The 16,542-nt window shown below is 44.3% G+C and overlaps 1 protein-coding gene across 3 annotated transcripts in view; it reads left to right on the forward strand.

The window, feature by feature from the left end:
• Positions 1-309: 309 nt before the first annotated feature.
• Positions 310-16,542, forward strand: part of KSR2 (kinase suppressor of ras 2) — a 417,297-nt gene continuing 401,064 nt past the window's right edge. For all 3 annotated transcript variants that reach the window (XM_032431391.1, XM_032431394.1, XM_032431393.1), the window contains exon 1: positions 310-828. In XM_032431391.1, the coding sequence (XP_032287282.1) occupies positions 649-828 (180 nt within the window). In that variant the 5' untranslated portion in view covers positions 310-648. The remainder of the gene's footprint in view (positions 829-16,542) is intronic.

Below are 16,542 nucleotides of genomic sequence, written 5' to 3' on the forward strand. Positions count from 1 at the left end.
CCAGCCGCAGTCGCCGCCGCAGCCGCGGGAGCAATGCGGACAGCATCTTGAGGACGCGCTAAAGCACCCCAAACGGTGGACGATGCCGTGTCACTGCAACCGGGAGGGGGGCAAAGCAGATTTTTTTTGACATAAAAGCCAGCCAGCCAAAAATATATACATTTGTCCTTCACGGAGCCGGTGTGTAAAGAGTGAGCGCTGTTTGCCCTCGCCTCCTCCTCTCCCTCCTCCTCTCCTCTCCTCCTCCTCCCCTCCTCCTCCCCTCCTCCTCCTCCTCCTCTCTTTTTCCTCCTCCTCCTCCTCCTCCTCCTCCTCCTCCTCCTCCCTAAGTGTACAGACAGCATCACATCACCTGGTTTGCTTCTGAGAAACAGCATCCCTCCTTTTCAGGGACCAGAGACTCAGAGAGAGGAGACATTCTAATGGAGTCTGCTTGATACCCCGAAATAAAATAATAAATTTTGGCTCTTGTCGCCTCCTCCCACCCCACCCCCTCAACCCTGTGTGAGATGTTGGGTTTCTTCTTCATGAGACATTGTTGAGAAGTCGCAGTGGCTGGAGAGCGTAGGGGGTAGACTACCTCTACTCCCCCCCCCCTTTTTTCTCTCTGGGAGGAGGAGGAGGGGAAGGGGGCTTGCCGAGCAAGCGATGGATGAGGAAAACATGACGAAAAGCGAGGAGCAGCAACCTCTGAGTTTGCAAAAAGCCTTACAGCAGTGCGAGTTGGTCCAAAACATGATAGACCTGAGCATCTCCAACCTGGAAGGGCTTAGGACCAAATGTGCCACCTCCAACGACCTCACACAAAAAGAGATCCGGACCCTGGAGGTAGGTGTTGCCTGGGGTGGGGGGGGGAAGCAATCTTTCCTTCCCTCTCCTTGTTCCCCACCACCCCCTTTCCTTTGATTCTGTTTGTTGGGGGGCGGGAGGGTGTGGGAGGGTAGCAAGGTGGGCACGATTTGGTTTTCTGTGATTTACCTTCTTTGCAAAGCCTGCTCTGGTTGTCCCTTTACTGTACCGCTGTCGTCTACGCTTGGCTGGGTGGTGGTAGTAGTAGTAGTAATTGTGATTCCTTATGTATTATTATTCTTGCGGCTGTTATTATCATTCGCTTCCTCTCCGAGGAGTGAGTTCTCTCTTTTTTCCGCTTGTGGATTTGTTTATATGCCACGGGGGCTTGTGTGCTGGGTAAGGCATTAAGGCGCTGCAGAGAACCCACGTGACCTTGCGCATTCTGCAGGTGGTCAAAAGGTGGTTTTTGCTCGCAGAATGGGACTGCCTATAAATATAGACCTCTTCTGCCCTCGGCCTCCTTTCCAGCCCGCTTTTGCCCCTTGGATTTTGTTTTTGTTTTTGTTTTAGTTCAGTGGTGTACATGTCAGGAGGCAAGATGCAAAAAAAAAAAAATCCCCATTGAGCTCCCCGTTTCCAATCAAATCGTTTGATGCAGGGAGCTGTTGCAGGCCTGAAACGTGTAAAAAGATAACAGAAAATATGCCTGGATCAGCACACGCAAGTGGTGTGGGAAAATACTCTTGAATCTTGGTGGGAAGGCGAGGAGAGGGGTCCCGGGAGGAGTCATCTCTGGCGAGTTGTAACATTGTCTCCAACAGAACTTGAGGGGGAGTTTGAAGCAGTTTTGGGGGGTGGGTTGGATGCAAAGTTACTCAGAAAGATGAGGGCAGAAATTGTTTCTTCTGAAGGCCATTTGGTCAAAGGAGGAAGGTTTCAGGAGCCTTTGAAAATGTCTGGTGTGCACATAATCATTGGGCACGTTGTTGGAAACATCTGAAGGGTTCCACTCACTTCTTCCTCAAAGCAGCTGTACACATGGCTTGATTAAATTTGGGAACTCCCATTAGCTGGCATTTGCTGAGGGTGGTGGCTGTGGGGCTGGGAGCGAAGGAAAGGGGTTCTCCCTCTGGTGAAGTGGGCATGTGTGGTGCTGGGAGGTTCCCTCTGTTTCCAGCCCAGGAGTTTCCAAGGCCTGAACTCTTTGGTCCCTGCTGAATCTTTGAGCCCTGTGCCCTCGTTCCAGCCTGGATAAGCACCACTCTCTGATTCACTTTAAAGTCTTTTTTTTCTCTTCCATGATTTTAACTTTGGCTGCTTGTCAGCACACAAGGTCATCAGTTTGAAAGTGGAGTATGTGTGTGTGTGTGTGTGTGTGTGTGTAATATGCTGTTTGCTACCCTAGAATACATGTGCTCCTGTCATGTGGGAAAATGATCCTCAGAAGTGAAATAAAATAAGTGTCAAGAGGTATCAGGAGTGGGAACGCTGTTGGGAGGCCAAGTATTTTCTTTCTCAGAGCTTTAGGGGAATAGTCTAGGCTAGGATTTGTTGCTGGAAGAGAAAGGGTGGGATGCCCTGGCCCAGCCTTCTGTCTCTGCATGAGCAGGGCCCAAAGTAAGATTCTGTTCAGAACTGCAGGCAGTGAATAAATAAGTAACCCAAAGGGCTACCTGAGTCCTCTTCTGGTCCTTTGAGTCAGGAGTCCCAAGTGCACATTCGTGTATTCCTGTGTAAGTTCCTCTGGTTTTCTTTTCAAATCTTTTCAACATGGCCCATCCTCTGATAGCTCCTTGGATGATGGCGATGGTCACAGTGGACTCTGGACTCCGTGGCTTCATTCGTGCCCAGTGGTTTTCTTTGAAAACCGGGGGATGGAGTTGCAAGAGGTTGCAGTTGCTCGGAGTGCATCTGGTGGTTAGTTTCCTGGTCCCAGGATGCCACAGAGCATGCCCAACAACCACTTTACGCATATTGCACAGGGATGGGTCTCCAGCAGTCATGCCAGTCTATGCTTCTCGGGGCCCTGGGGCAAGCGTAGGCCACTGAGGAAGGGCTGGTAACTCCAGGTGCAGCCAAGTCCTGCTGAACCTTGCCTAAGCATTGGACCGAGGTTCTTTATCCCCCAAACTGTCACATTTTGTATATCAAAACCGCCCGAGGGAGCTTATTAAAAATGTGCATTCTCAGCCTCTTACCCCAGAGGTTCTAATTCAGGTGGGACTGGGCAGAGTGGGGTAGAGGGGGAAGGCCCAGGGATCTGCATTTAAGAAACATTCAAGGTGTTTCTGATGTATGTTTTCACATCGACACTCTGAGAAATACCCACCTATTAGGAGATAGGGGGCATATTTCTGCAATTTGATGGTGAGAACTCCCTGCTCACAAGCACTGAAGTAAGCAGTATATTGAACAGACCATCCCTGAAAACCGTGATAATAAGCAAAATTTAGTAGCATGCATATGACCCCATGGGAACAAAAATATACAGAATGGACTGAGCCTTCCAGAAGTGTCCTGCATGATTAGGGAGACAAGGCTAATAATATAGGTGTGAAATAATGATCAAGTCCAAACAGGAAATGATATGGGAGGGCAGCATGTGGGTCTTTGAAGAATATGTTCAAACTGCATGAAATGGAAAATTCAACCACAGTGTTCAAGTGAACAGTGGCTTCTTTTCCTCGTGTAGCAACAAGTCTGTAGAGAGATGGCTGCTTGAGTTGGTTCAAGTGAGATAGTAACATCGGGGCTGATGTCTCTTTCAGTTCTCAATGGCCTCTTTCTAATGGTTGCAAGATGGCTCTTGAAGCTTTAGCCATCACACCCAGGTTCAAGGCAGGGATGAGGGGGACCAGGTGAGGAGTGTGCAGGGATAAAGAGTTCATGTCTTTGTTTCGCTTCCCCAGAATACCTCCTACCTACAGTACAGATGATGTTTAAGTATGTCATCTTGGCCAAAACTTGGTCAGATGGCAATGCTGGGAGCTGGGGAAGTAGGAGCACCATTGTGAGTGGTTTAGATGGGTCATGGTCCATTGCCTCGGTTGACTTGTTGTCGCTGCATACACATTCAGGGTTCTGCTGGCATGGAAGAGAGCAGGAAGGAATATTGGGTGGACAGCCAGCAACATTGGCCATGGCATGTTATCAGGAGGTGTTTGGCAGAGAAGAAAGACCATGAGCTTTGGAGTTAGACCAATACAGTTTTAAATTGTAGCTTTTCTACTTAACTTTATCTTGGGCTAGTGATTTAAATTTTCTGACGCATGGTTTAATTTTTGGCAAAATGGCAAGAAAAGAATAACATTACCTACTTCAGTGGTTATGAGGATTGAAAGGACATTTTCAAGGGTCTAGTGCTATCTCTAGCACAGCCCGTGGGGGCTGAATAAATAAATGAGAGTTATGATGATGATATGGTTAGCATTACGTGGTGTGGCATAGATGACAGGGAAGGGAACAGCTCAGATCAGAGGGAGAGAGGGAAGAGTTTGAGCAGCATTTCCAAAGTATGTTCTGTGCAACCCTAGTTCTGTGGGCTATTAGCATTTTTCATTCTTCCAACAAGAAATCCAGGCACTGTACTGGATGCTGGTGGTCAACAAGTACTCTGAAGACAAGATGAATTCCTTGGTTGATGCGTCTGAGAAAGGTTGCGTTAAACAAAGGGAAACAGAGACTTCTCAGAGCCTTTACTATAACAAATATGGGCATGGTGACTCCAAGAGAGGGTAGAGACCTTTTTCCAAGGATATTCCCTTGGGATTGATGTTCCATAGAATACACCCAGGGAAACATTTGGCAGAGCAGTTAGGGTAGCTTTCTTGGTTGGGGAGCTGGGGACCCTGGGTGGAGAGAAGGATGGGGAGGGCTTAGATCACAGCAGGTTGGGAGAGCCTGCTTGGCAAGAACAGCCAACCAGCTAAAGGCATTTCATGCCAGTTCGTGCCTTTGTGGGGCCGCAGAGAGACCAGTTGGTCCAGAATGGAGAGTACCTGATAGAGTGTCATAGGAAATGAATTTAGGTCACAAACTCTTGAGATCTGACTAAGGACAAGGGAGTGAGACTGACAAAGTTTCACTCCTTTGAGGAAGGAGGTAGAAGTCTTCAAAGGTTTCGGAGTGAATACGATAAAAATTTGTTTAAAGGTTAGTCCCAACTTGATATAATTTTCACATGTCCTAGAAACATTCTTTTCTTTTCTTTTTTTTAAGATTTTATTTATTTATTTGACAGAGACACAGCAAGAGCGGGAACACAAGCAGGGGGAGTGGGAGAAGGAGAAGCAGGGTTTCCGCTGAGCAGGGAGCCTGATGCGGGGCTCAATCCCAGGACCCTGGGATCACGACCTGAGCCGAAGGCAGACGCTTAACTACTGAGCCACCCAGGTGCCCCGAAACATTATTTTCTATTGATTTTTTTTTTTGACATCTAAAAATGTAAAAACTATTCTGAGGTTTTGGGCCTTACAAAAAACAGGTGGTGGGTCAGATTTGGCCCATGGTTGATAACTAGTTTGCTGACCTCTGATCCATAGGGTGGAGCTATGGGAACCCCCCCCCCAAAAAAAAACCCCAAATAAAACCAAAACAGGATGGGAAAAAGGGAGGATCATGGCATGATCAGCAAAGGCCCCCTCAAGGAGGTTTTACTGACTTGAGGAAGTAAGCCGAGACCTATCTGGGGAATGCACCAGGAAGAGGGAACAGCAGATGCAAATTTCTTCGGTGAGAATGTGCTTGGCATGTTATTAGAACAGCAAGGAGACCACTGTGGTTGGAGTGGAGTGAGTGGGCGGGGAAGGGGTGAGGGGCACCATGGGAGACAGAGGCAGGTACCTGCTCATAGAGGGCTTTGATAAGATACTTGGATTTTATTCTAAGTGTGAACAGGGAGGTGACTGATTTATGTTTTTAAAAGATCCTTCTGATTGCTGCAGGGAAATTAGACTGTAGGGGTAAGAATGGGAGCAGGGAGACAATTTGGGAGGTTAGTGTGGAAACCAAAGCCAGGAGTGACTGTGCTTTGGACTGTTACGCTGGTTGAGGGGATGGGGCAGGTGGCTGGATCCAGAAGGTCAGGTGCACAGGAGGTGCTTGTGAATTGGATATGGGGAAAATAAAGGATGGAGGATTATTCCTGGGTGTTTGGCTTAAGAACCGAGTGAATGGTGGTTCCTTGATTTGAAATGTGAGGACTAGAGGTGGAGTAGGTTGGGCTTGACAGTCAGGTCCTGTTTGGACATGTTCCATCTGTCAAGTAGACAGCTGGGTATTTGATCCTACAACTCTGAGGAAGGCTAGAGATACACAATGCACTTAATATGTCAGGAACACCTCATATTATTAAATATTTTTAGTGGCTATGGAATTTAACATGGATGTACCATAATTTAACAAATCCTACTGTCAGATGTGTATGTTTATAACTTTCCATTATTATAAATAATACCGTTGTAGACATCCTTGTGGTTTGAAGCAGTCCTTCAATTCCAGGGGAATTGCTGAATCTAAGGATATGCAAAGTTTCAGGACTCATGACAGGTTTTGCCAAATTACCCTTCACCGGCCATGTGAAAAGGGCCTGTTTTCCCCTATCCTCAGTATGAGTTTATGCTTTTTTTTTTTTTTAAAGATTTATCCACTTATTTTTATTTATTAAAAAATTTTTTAAATCCACTTACTTGAGAGAGAGAGAGGGGAGAGAGAGAGAGGAGGGGGCAGAGGGAGAGGGAGAGAGAATCTCAAGCAGACTCCCCACTGAGGGTGGAGCCTGATGCGGGGCTCAATCCCACAACCCATGAGATCAGGACCTGAGCTGAAACCAGATGCTTAACCAACTGAGCTATCCGGGCGCCCCTGGGTTTATGCTTTATTTTATTTTTTGATTGCCTATGTTTTGATGACTGAGAGCTCAGGGTTAAGGAGGCAATTGCCTCAGGTTAGAATCTCATCTTTCCTGTTTCTAGTTGGGAAGGGTCTGGGGACTTGTGGACCCAAGAGGAGTACTTGGTTTTCTACATGAAGCAGCCAGCCTGTGAAGACCTAGCCTCACCCTTCTGTCTTGTTCTCATAAAGATATGGCGGGGGGTGGTCTCACAACCCTGAGTCAGTGGAGAAAGTTATTTCTGAAGGGTTCTCTCTCCCCTCTGGGTTTTTGGAGTGGATTCTGTTATACTTCTTCCTCCAATGGGTAGAAAATTGGGGAGTCTTTCTCCTCCCCCAGAGAATCAGTCATTTTCTGGGCTCCCACCCACTGGGCTCCTACTGTTGGGACCTGGCCTTCGTCCTCACCCTCAGAGTGCCACTCTGGAGCTGGGGAATGGGGAGGTGTTGAGAAGCTGAGGAAGACAAGGGACACATGGCAGCTGGGATGGAGGATGGAGAAACCGAGGGATGGGGAGGAGAAGGTCAAAGCAGAGAATCATTGTCTGCAGGGTTTCTATGACCCCTGTAACACTTCTCCAGTGGGCAGTGACTGCAACGGTGGTTGTTCCTGTTTTGCAAGTGAGTTTACTGAGGTTCGGAGTCACTGATTTGTCCCAAACTGGAGGCTAAGACAGCCACAGAGCCAGGAAGAGGTTTCCTGCTGTATTTTGGGCTCCCCAAAAGGTGGCATAGCCTAGAAGGGAAGAAAGGAAGACAAGAGCAAATAGAAGGCAAAGGGGACTTGCAGGTGATCATGGTGAGGCGGTTGGAGGTGACAACTTTTGGGTTAATGAGAACCAGCATGGTGGCATACTCTGTCACTCAGATACTTTCATTTCATGGGTGGTTTTTATAGATGAAAGCTATCGGGGAGAAATGTAGAACCAATGGAGACAAAGCAGGACATCCACAGAGACAAGGAAGGATGAGAAAAAGAGAAGGAAGCAGACTCAGGATGTCCAGCCACTTGTCACCTTGGCTATTGACCAGCTGAAGCGTGGTGACTTCTGACTGAAATGTGCTGTTGGTATCAAATACACACCGGGTTCTGAACTCTTAGTATGAAGAAGAGAATATAAAATATCTCATTAATCATGTTTTATATTGACAACATGCTGCCATGATGTTATTTCAGACAGATTGGGTTAAATGAAATCTGTTAAATTAATTTCACCTGTATCTTATTACTTTTTCCCCCCGAGGCTACTAGAAAATTTTAAATGACACAGGTGGCTCACTGTATATTTCAGCTGGACAGCGTGGCTTTTGGCCATTGAGGTGATTTCTCTGTTTTGCCATAATAGAAATCTTGTTCTTGGTACAGACTGAGACTATGCCCCCCACCCCGAGGGGTTACTAGGAAGCCATTTTTTAAAGCAGTGGGTGTGTTCCAAAGATACACACCCTCAGTTTCCCTGGACCGGTGAGATGAAGACTCAGAAATAATAACTTAATTGAGTCTCTAGAAATTTTCGTGGATGCTTAAAGCAGTATAACCTAGTGATTAGGTAGGCTTGGGATCTGCCATAAGATTGCTTGGATTCCAGTCTGAGTTCAATATATACTAGCTAAGTAACCTTGGGCAAATGAGCTCTTCTTTCTGAGCTTCAGTTTCCGTGCTTATAAAGTTAGGATCATGCTGATTACATGGAATTGTGCATTAAGGAACTGAGCTGGGTGCTTGGCACATGGCAAATGCTTACAGCATTCCCCCCCAGTAGGTTGGCATGGGGAGGTTAGGGCATCTTAGCCTTCCAGGGGGGTGCCATCCTTGGGTGTATCATTCATTTATTCAGTGAATCTAACTGAGCACCCAATGTGTGAGAGCAAGGTGTGAGAAGAAGAAACCCATAGAAGCCTTCAATGGGATAATGGCACACCTGCTGGGCTTCAGGTGACGTAAGTGAACAAGATTCTGATACTAGGTCTGGATCTTTGAATTCGCCCACAGATGACTCACTTCCCATCAGTGCCTGGCAGGCTTTAGTCTTTAAACCATGTGCTCATCACAACTCTAAGGTGGATAACAGTTCTGGGGTTAGGTCTTGTAGCTCCTGAACTTCTCTTAAGCTTATGTGGTAGAAAGAACCGTGGTATCCAATTGCTTGAAAATTATATCATGTCAAGGCAGGAGGACCCTTAAGAGGTTGGCTAGGCTTACCTCTTGGCCAGTGTCCAGCTTTGGCATGGTGATGTGGGGTGAGGCAGCCTTGTAAGGCAGCCTATAAAAAAATCCTTTTTTTAATGGTGGTAAAATAGACATCACATAAAATTTACCATTATAACCATTTTAAAGTGTGCAACTCGGTGGCATGAAATATATTCACAGTGTTGTGCAACCATCATCACTATTTACCTGCAGAACCTTTTCATCATCCCAGATAGAAATTCTGTACCGATGAAAACAATAACTCTCCCCAGCTGCATGGTAACCTCCATTTCCTGTCTGTATGAATTTGACTATTCGAGGAAGGTTCATCCACGTTGTAGCAGGTGTCAGTGCTTCATTACTTTTTATGGTTGACTAATATTCCATTGTACGTAGAGACCACATTTTGTTTATCCAGTCGTCTAGTGATAGACACTTGAGTCATTTCCGCCTTTTGACTATGGTGAATAATGCGGCTTATAAACATTGATGTATAAGTATCCGTTTGAGTCCCTGCTTTGAATTCTTTTGGGTATATATCTAGGAGTGGAATTGCTGGGTCATATGGTGATTCTATGTTTAATTTTTTTAAAAGATTTATTTATTTTAGAGAGGCAGTGTGTGGGTGCAGGTGTGAGCATGGTGGGGAGGGGCAGAGGGAGAGGGAGAGAGGATCTCAGGCGACTCCCTGCTGAGCACAGAGCCCGATGTGGGGTTTGATCTCACGACCCTGAGATCATGACCTGAGCTGAAACCAAGAGTCGGATGCTCAACTAACTGCATCACCCAGGTGCCTCTCTATGTTTAATTGTTTGAGGAACTGCTATACAGTTTTCCACAGTGGCTGCACCATTTTATATTTCCACTGATAATGTACCAGAGTTCCAATTTCCCTACATCCTTGCCTATACCTTCTATTTTCTCAAATTAAAAAAATTATTTTTTAAATTATAGCTATCTTACTGGGTATGAAGTGGTATCTCATTGTGGTTTTGATTTATAATTCACTAATGACATTAGGCATCTTCATGTGCATATTGGCCATTTGTATATCTTCTTTGGAAAAATGTCTATTCAAGTTCTTTCACAAGACAGCCCTTTGGTTTGGGTGAGTTATAATGATTAGAATTATTCTCCTGTTGAGTTGGATCTGCTCTCTGATGACTTCTAGCCTTTGACTCTACTCTCTGGAGCAGAGGGAATGAAGCCACTCCTTATTTTGGCTGAAAAAAACAGTCTCAAGAAGAGTCTGCATCTAGATCTGGAACCTACCAGGTAGAGACACGAGAGAGCTGGGCCCACAGACCCCTGACAAGTCTCTGACCCAAATTTGGCAGCCACCACCTCCCTGCTCTGTTCTGTGTTAGTTCAATTACAGAATTCCAGAATCTGGGGTCATTGGCAATGGCAAATTTCCCTTTTCCTGTACATCTCTCCTAGTCAGAGTATCATGCTGCTCAGAAGTCGTCATGAATGTTTCCCCATGTGCTCAGCCCCATGGTGTTTGGGCAGGGTTGGGCAGCTTGGACTCAAGCAATGAGGCAAATAGGTATAAAAAAGAACTCATCAATCAAGTGGGACATCCCACTGGGGCTTTGTTTTTATTAGGAGGCAGAGCAAGTTTATTTTATTTTATTTTTTAAAGATTGATTGATTGAAGAGACAGAGACAGAGAGAGGGAGAGGAGAGGAACCCAGGGAGAGGGAGAGAGAGAATCCCAAGCAGACTCCACGCCCAGTGCAGAGCCTATTGTGGGGCTTGATCTCACGACCCTGAGATCATGACCTGAGCAGAAACCAGGAGTTGGACACTCAACTGACTGAGCCACCCAGGCGCCCCAGGAGGCAGAGCAAGTTTAGATGCCACTTTTTATATTTTTACCTTTATCTGGCTTGGAGAAACAGTGCTTTGTGATAAATCCTAAAAGCAATATTATTATTTTCATATGTTGCTAGATTTAATCCATAAATATTTTGCTAAGGAATTTTGAGTCTGTGTTCATGAAGGATATCGCCTGTGGTTTCCTTTCTTGTACCATCTTTGTTTCAGTATTAGGGTAACACTGGCCTCATAAAATGAGTTGGGAAGCATCCCCTCCCCTTCTGTTTTCTGGAAGACATCGTGTGTACAATTGGTGTTATTTCATCTTCACATGTGTTGAATGCTGGTAGAATTTAGCAGTAAAACTATCCGGACCTCGAGATTATTATTGCTATTTTTTGTGCATGGAAATTTTTTAACTACAAATTCAATTTTAAAAATGTATTCTTGGGTGAATTTTGGTAGTTTGTGGCTTTTAAGGAATTGGTACATTTTATCTAAATTAATTTACATGCCTAGAGTGCTCATGGTATTCCCTTACTATCCTTTCAGTGTCTGCGGGATCCTTCATCCCTGATGTTGGTAATACGTGTTTTTTTCTCTTTGACTCTTTGCCAGTCTGGCTAGGGGTTTATCAGTTTTATTTGTTTTTTCAGAAAACCAGGTTTGGGCTTCATTTATTTTCTCTATTTTTCTGTTTTCACTTTGACTGGTTTTTGTTTTCATTATTATTCCCTTCTGCTTACTCTGGGTTTATTTTGCTCTTCTTTTTCTGTTTTCTTGAGATAGATGCTTAGATTGTTGATTTGAGATCTTTCTCCTTTTCTAAGTATTTATCGTCACAAATTTCCCTTGAAGGACTACTTTAACAGCATCCCACAAATTTTGATTATATTGATTATATTTTCATTTCTTTTGTTTCTTCCTCTTTGATGCATGCATTCTTTAGACACGTGTTAATTCCCAAGCATTGTGGTTATTTTCTGGTTTAATTCGCTTAGGGTCCATGAGCACATTTTATATAGTTTCAATTATTTTAAAATGCTTATGACCCAGAATATCTTCCCGCTCGGTGAACGTAACATGTGTCCTTGAAAAGAATGCGTGTTCTGCTTTTGACAGGTCCAGTGTTGTATAACCGTCAATTAGATCCAGTTGGTTGATGGTATTGTTGAGACCCTCTATATCCTTGCTGATTTTCTCTCAAATTGTTTTATTGATTACACAGAGAGGAGTGTTGATAGCTCCTATTATCATTGTGGATTTGTCCAATTCTCCTTGCAGATCCATCAGTTTTTGCTTCATGTACTTTGAGTTGTTTTGTTAAGTGTATACACATTCGGGATGGTTATTTTCTTAGTGACTTGACCTTTTTTCATTATGTAAAGTTACTATTCATTCCTGGTACTTTTCCTTGCTGTGAAAACTACTTCTCTGGTATTAATACAGCCACCCCAGCTTTTACTTTTTTAGGTTTCTAAAAAATTGAGGTAGGGGCGCCTGGGTGGCTCAGTTGTTAGGCGTCTGCCTTCGGCTCAGGTCATGATCCGAGGGTCCTGGGATCGAGCCCTGCATCGCTTCTCCCTCTCCCACTCCCCCTGCTTGTGTTCCTGCTCTCACTATCTCTCTCTGTCAAATAAATAAATAAAATCTTTAAAAAATAAAAAAATAAAAAATAAAAATAAAAAGTTGAGGTAAAATTCACGTACATAAAATTTCCCACGTTAACTACTTTACAGTATGCAATGGAATGGTTTTTGGTATATGCTTCATGTTGTACAGCCATCACCCTTATCTAATTCTAGAACGTTTCCATCATCACAAACACACACACAAATACCCTGTACAAGCACACCTCGGCGATACTGCGGGTTCAGTTCCAGACCACTGCAATAAAGTGAATATTGCAATAAAGTGGGTCGAATGATTTTTTGGGTTTCCCAGCGCACTTAAAAGTTATGTTTATACTACACTGTAGTCTGTTAAGTGTGCAACAGCATCATGTCTAAAAGAGCAATGTGCATATCTTAATTTAAAAAATCCTTTATTGCTAAAATATGCCAACCATCATCTGAGCTTTCAGCAAGTCATCACCTTTTTGCTGGTGGAGGGTCTTGCCTCCATGCTCACGGCTGCTGACTGATAGGTTGGTGGTTGCTGAAGGTTGGGGGGAGCTGTGGCAATGATGAAGTTTGCTGCATTGATTGACTCATCCTTTCATGAAAGATTTTTTTGGTAGCAGGCGATGGTGTTTGATAGCATTTTACCCACGGTAGAACTTCTTCCAAAATTGGAGTCCATCCTCTCCAGCCCTGCTGCTGCTTTATTGACTTTGTGTGTGGAACGTTCTGAGTGCTTTGTCCTCATGTCAACAGTCTTCACAGCATCCTCACCAGGAGTAGATTCCATCTCAAGAAACCATTTTCTTTGCTCATCCATGAGAAGCAACTCCTCATCTATTTAAGTTTTATCATGAGTTTCTAGCAATTCAGTCCCATCTTCAGGTTGTACATCTAATTCTAGTTCTCTTGCTATTTCCACCCCATCTGCAGCTACTTCCTCCACTGAAGTCTTGGACCCCTCCAAGTCCTCCACGAAGGTTGGAATCAACCTCTTCCAAACTCCCATTTATGTTGATATTTTTACCTCTTCCCACAAATCACAAATGTTCTTAATGGCATCTAGAATGGTGAATTCCTTCCAGAAGGTTTTTGATTTATTTTTCCTAGATCGATCAGAGGAATCACTGTCTATGGCAGCTATAGCTTTAGAAAATGTATTTTTTTTCTTTCTTTTCTTTTTTTTTTTAAGTAGGCTCCATGCCCAGCGTGGAGCCCAGTGCGGGTCTTGAACTCATGACCGTGAGATCAAGACCTGAGCCAAGATCAAGACTCCAGACACTCAACCAACTGAGCCACCCAGGTGCCCTACAGAATCTATTTCTTAAATAATAAGGCCTGAAAGTTGAAATGACTCCTTGGTCCGGGCTGCAGAATGGATGTTGTATTAGCAGGCATGAAAACAACATTAATCTCGTACATCTCCACTCCATCAGAGCTCTCGGGTGAGCCAATGAGCAGTGATATTCTGAAAGGCATCTTTTTTTTTCTGAGCAGCAGGTCTCAACAGCTGGCTTGAAATATTCAGGGAGTCTTGTTGTAAGCAGATGTGCTGTCACCCAGGCTTTGTTGATCCATTTACAGAGCACGGGCGGAGTAGATTTAGCATCATGCTTCAGGGCCCTAGGATTTTCAGAATGGTAAGTGGCTTCCACTCAGAGACACCAGCTGCATTAGCCCCTCACAAGAGAGTCAGCCTGTCCTTTGCAGCTTGGAAGCCAGGCACTGACTTCTCCTCTCTAGCTACCAAAGTCCTACATGGCATCTTCCTCCGAAAGTAGGCTCTTACATCGATACTGAAAATCTGTTGTTGGGCGTGGCCACCTTCATGGATGATCTTAGCTGGGTCTTCTGGAGAGCTTGGTGCAGCTTCTACACGAGCACCTGCTGCTTCACCTTGCACTTCTGTGTTATGGAGATGGCTTCTTTCTTTAAATCTCATGGACCAACCTCGGCTAGCTTCAGACGTTTCTTCTGCAGCCTCCTCACCTCTCTCAGCCTTCACATAATGGAAGGGAATTAGGGCCTTGCTCTGGGTTCGCTTTGGCTTCAGGGAGTGTTGTGCCAGGTTTGAGCTTCCATCCAGGTCAGCAAGAAAGCTGTTCTTTTTTCTTTTCTTTTCCTTTTTTTTTTAAGATTCTGATTTATTTATTTGGCAGAGAGAGACACAGCAAGAGAGGGAACACAAGCAGGGGGAGTGGGAGAGGGAGAAGCAGGCTTCCCGTGGAGCAGGGGACCCGATGCGGGACTCAATCCCAGGACCCTGGGATCGTGACCTGAGCCGAAGGCAGATGCTTAATGACTGAGCCACCCAGGAGCCCCAAGAAGGCTGTTTTCTTTCCTTATCATTTGTGTGTTCCCCAGAGTAGCACTTGTCATTTCCTTCAAGATCTCTTCCTTTGTGTCCACAACTTGGCTAATTGTTGGTGCAAGAGGCTCCACTTGTCAGCTTTTGATATGCCTTCCTCACTAAGCTTAATCATTTCTAGCTTTTGATTTAAAGTGATGAGACGTGTAACTCTTCCTTTTACTGGAGCACTTAGAGGTCACTGTAGGGTTATTAACTGGCCTAATGTCAACATTGTTGCATCTTATGGAATGGGGAGGTCTGAGGAGAGGGCGAGAGAGACGGGGTAACAGCTGTTGGTGGAGCAGTGAGAACACACACAACAATTAAGTTTGCCATCCTATATGGGCATGTTTTGTGGCACACCAAAACAACTCCAGTAGTGACCTCAAAGATCACTGATCACAGATCACCATAACAAAAATAATGATAATGAAAGTGTTTGAAAAAATGTGACACAGAGACACCAAGTGAGCGAATGCTGGTGGAAAAATGGCATCCGTAGACTTGCTCGACACAGGATTGCTACAGACCATTAATTTGTAAAAAAACACAACATCTGTGAGGCACAATAAAATGAGGTGTGCCCACACCTGCTTATGAGCAGTCAGTCCCAATTTCCCTGCCCCCATCCCCTGGCAACCACTAATCAATTTTCTATGGCTATGTTTTTCTTCTATTCTGGGTTCTTCACGTAGATGAAATGATGCAATATGTGACCTTCCTTGTCTGGCTTTTTTCACTTAGCACAGTATCTTCAAAGTTCATCCCTTTGTAGCATGTGTCCATACTTCATCCCTTTTTATGGCGGAATCAAGGTCCATCGTATAGGTTTATCCATCCATCAGTGGACATTTGGGTTGTGTCCACCTTGTGGCTATTGTGAATAGTGCTGCTGTGGAGGGGCGCTTTGGGAGTAAACTGATTTTCCTTGGCTGGAAACTAAAGAAATGTTCCCAGGTTCAAGCTGGAACACGGTAAGAAACTCTGGAGTTGGAAGTTCCTTGCATACATTTTGCAATTGTATGTGATGGTCTGTATGACGCTTTCCTGGAGCTCTTGTGGGCGCTCATCAGGTTATAGATGCCAGGTTATGAATGGTTAACGCAGACCTCGGAAATAGAAGTCATTAAATAAAAATGTCATTTTAAAGACATTTATAGACATCAAAGCAAACCATATTCATTATAGGAAAAATAGAATATGTGCTGAATTAAAAAGAAAAATGCACATGCTTCTACTCCCGCCACCCACGGATGAACACTGTTAACACCTTGTTACAGAGTCTTATAGGCTTTCCTTCATACAAACATGGGTTTTTATGTGACTTTTAAGAATAACTGTATTTTATATATTTTGTAGTCTCCTCGTTTCATCTTAAAAGTTGATTTAAGATGTGAATGTTTCTCCCTGTCAAGAGCATTTCAAATGACTAGTAACATTCCAGCATAAAGAGAGAGCATAATTGAGTTGACTGCCCACCTGTGGTGAGTTATTTGGCTTTTTTCTTATTCTCATAAACACAGCCTTAATGATTACTTTCAAAATGAAATCTTTGTGAAGCGCTTCTATTTGGTTCTTTAAGAAATATACAGAGAAGTAGAATTCCTGCATGCTCATAAGGCTTTTCCTGGTTTCCGGCCTAATGGTCCTTTAGAAAGATCCCTGTTTATAGCCTTCTTAGAGTTTTCAAGAGTCTGTAGCTTTGTGTTTTCAGGAATGACAACTGTAAGAGGGAAATGTTTCCAATAAATCTGCGACTTAATAAAAAATACAGAAAGTCACTTTACTGCATCTGTGAATCAACTTGTAATGAGCTGAGAAACTTGAGGCAAGCCCGGTGTTTGCAAATGCACCCTTTCTGCTGAAGGAAAGACAGAGTT

The sequence above is a fragment of the Phoca vitulina genome, unplaced genomic scaffold, assembly GCF_004348235.1.
Source record: "Phoca vitulina isolate PV1807 unplaced genomic scaffold, GSC_HSeal_1.0 scaffold46, whole genome shotgun sequence".
Lineage (NCBI taxonomy): Eukaryota > Metazoa > Chordata > Mammalia > Carnivora > Phocidae > Phoca > Phoca vitulina.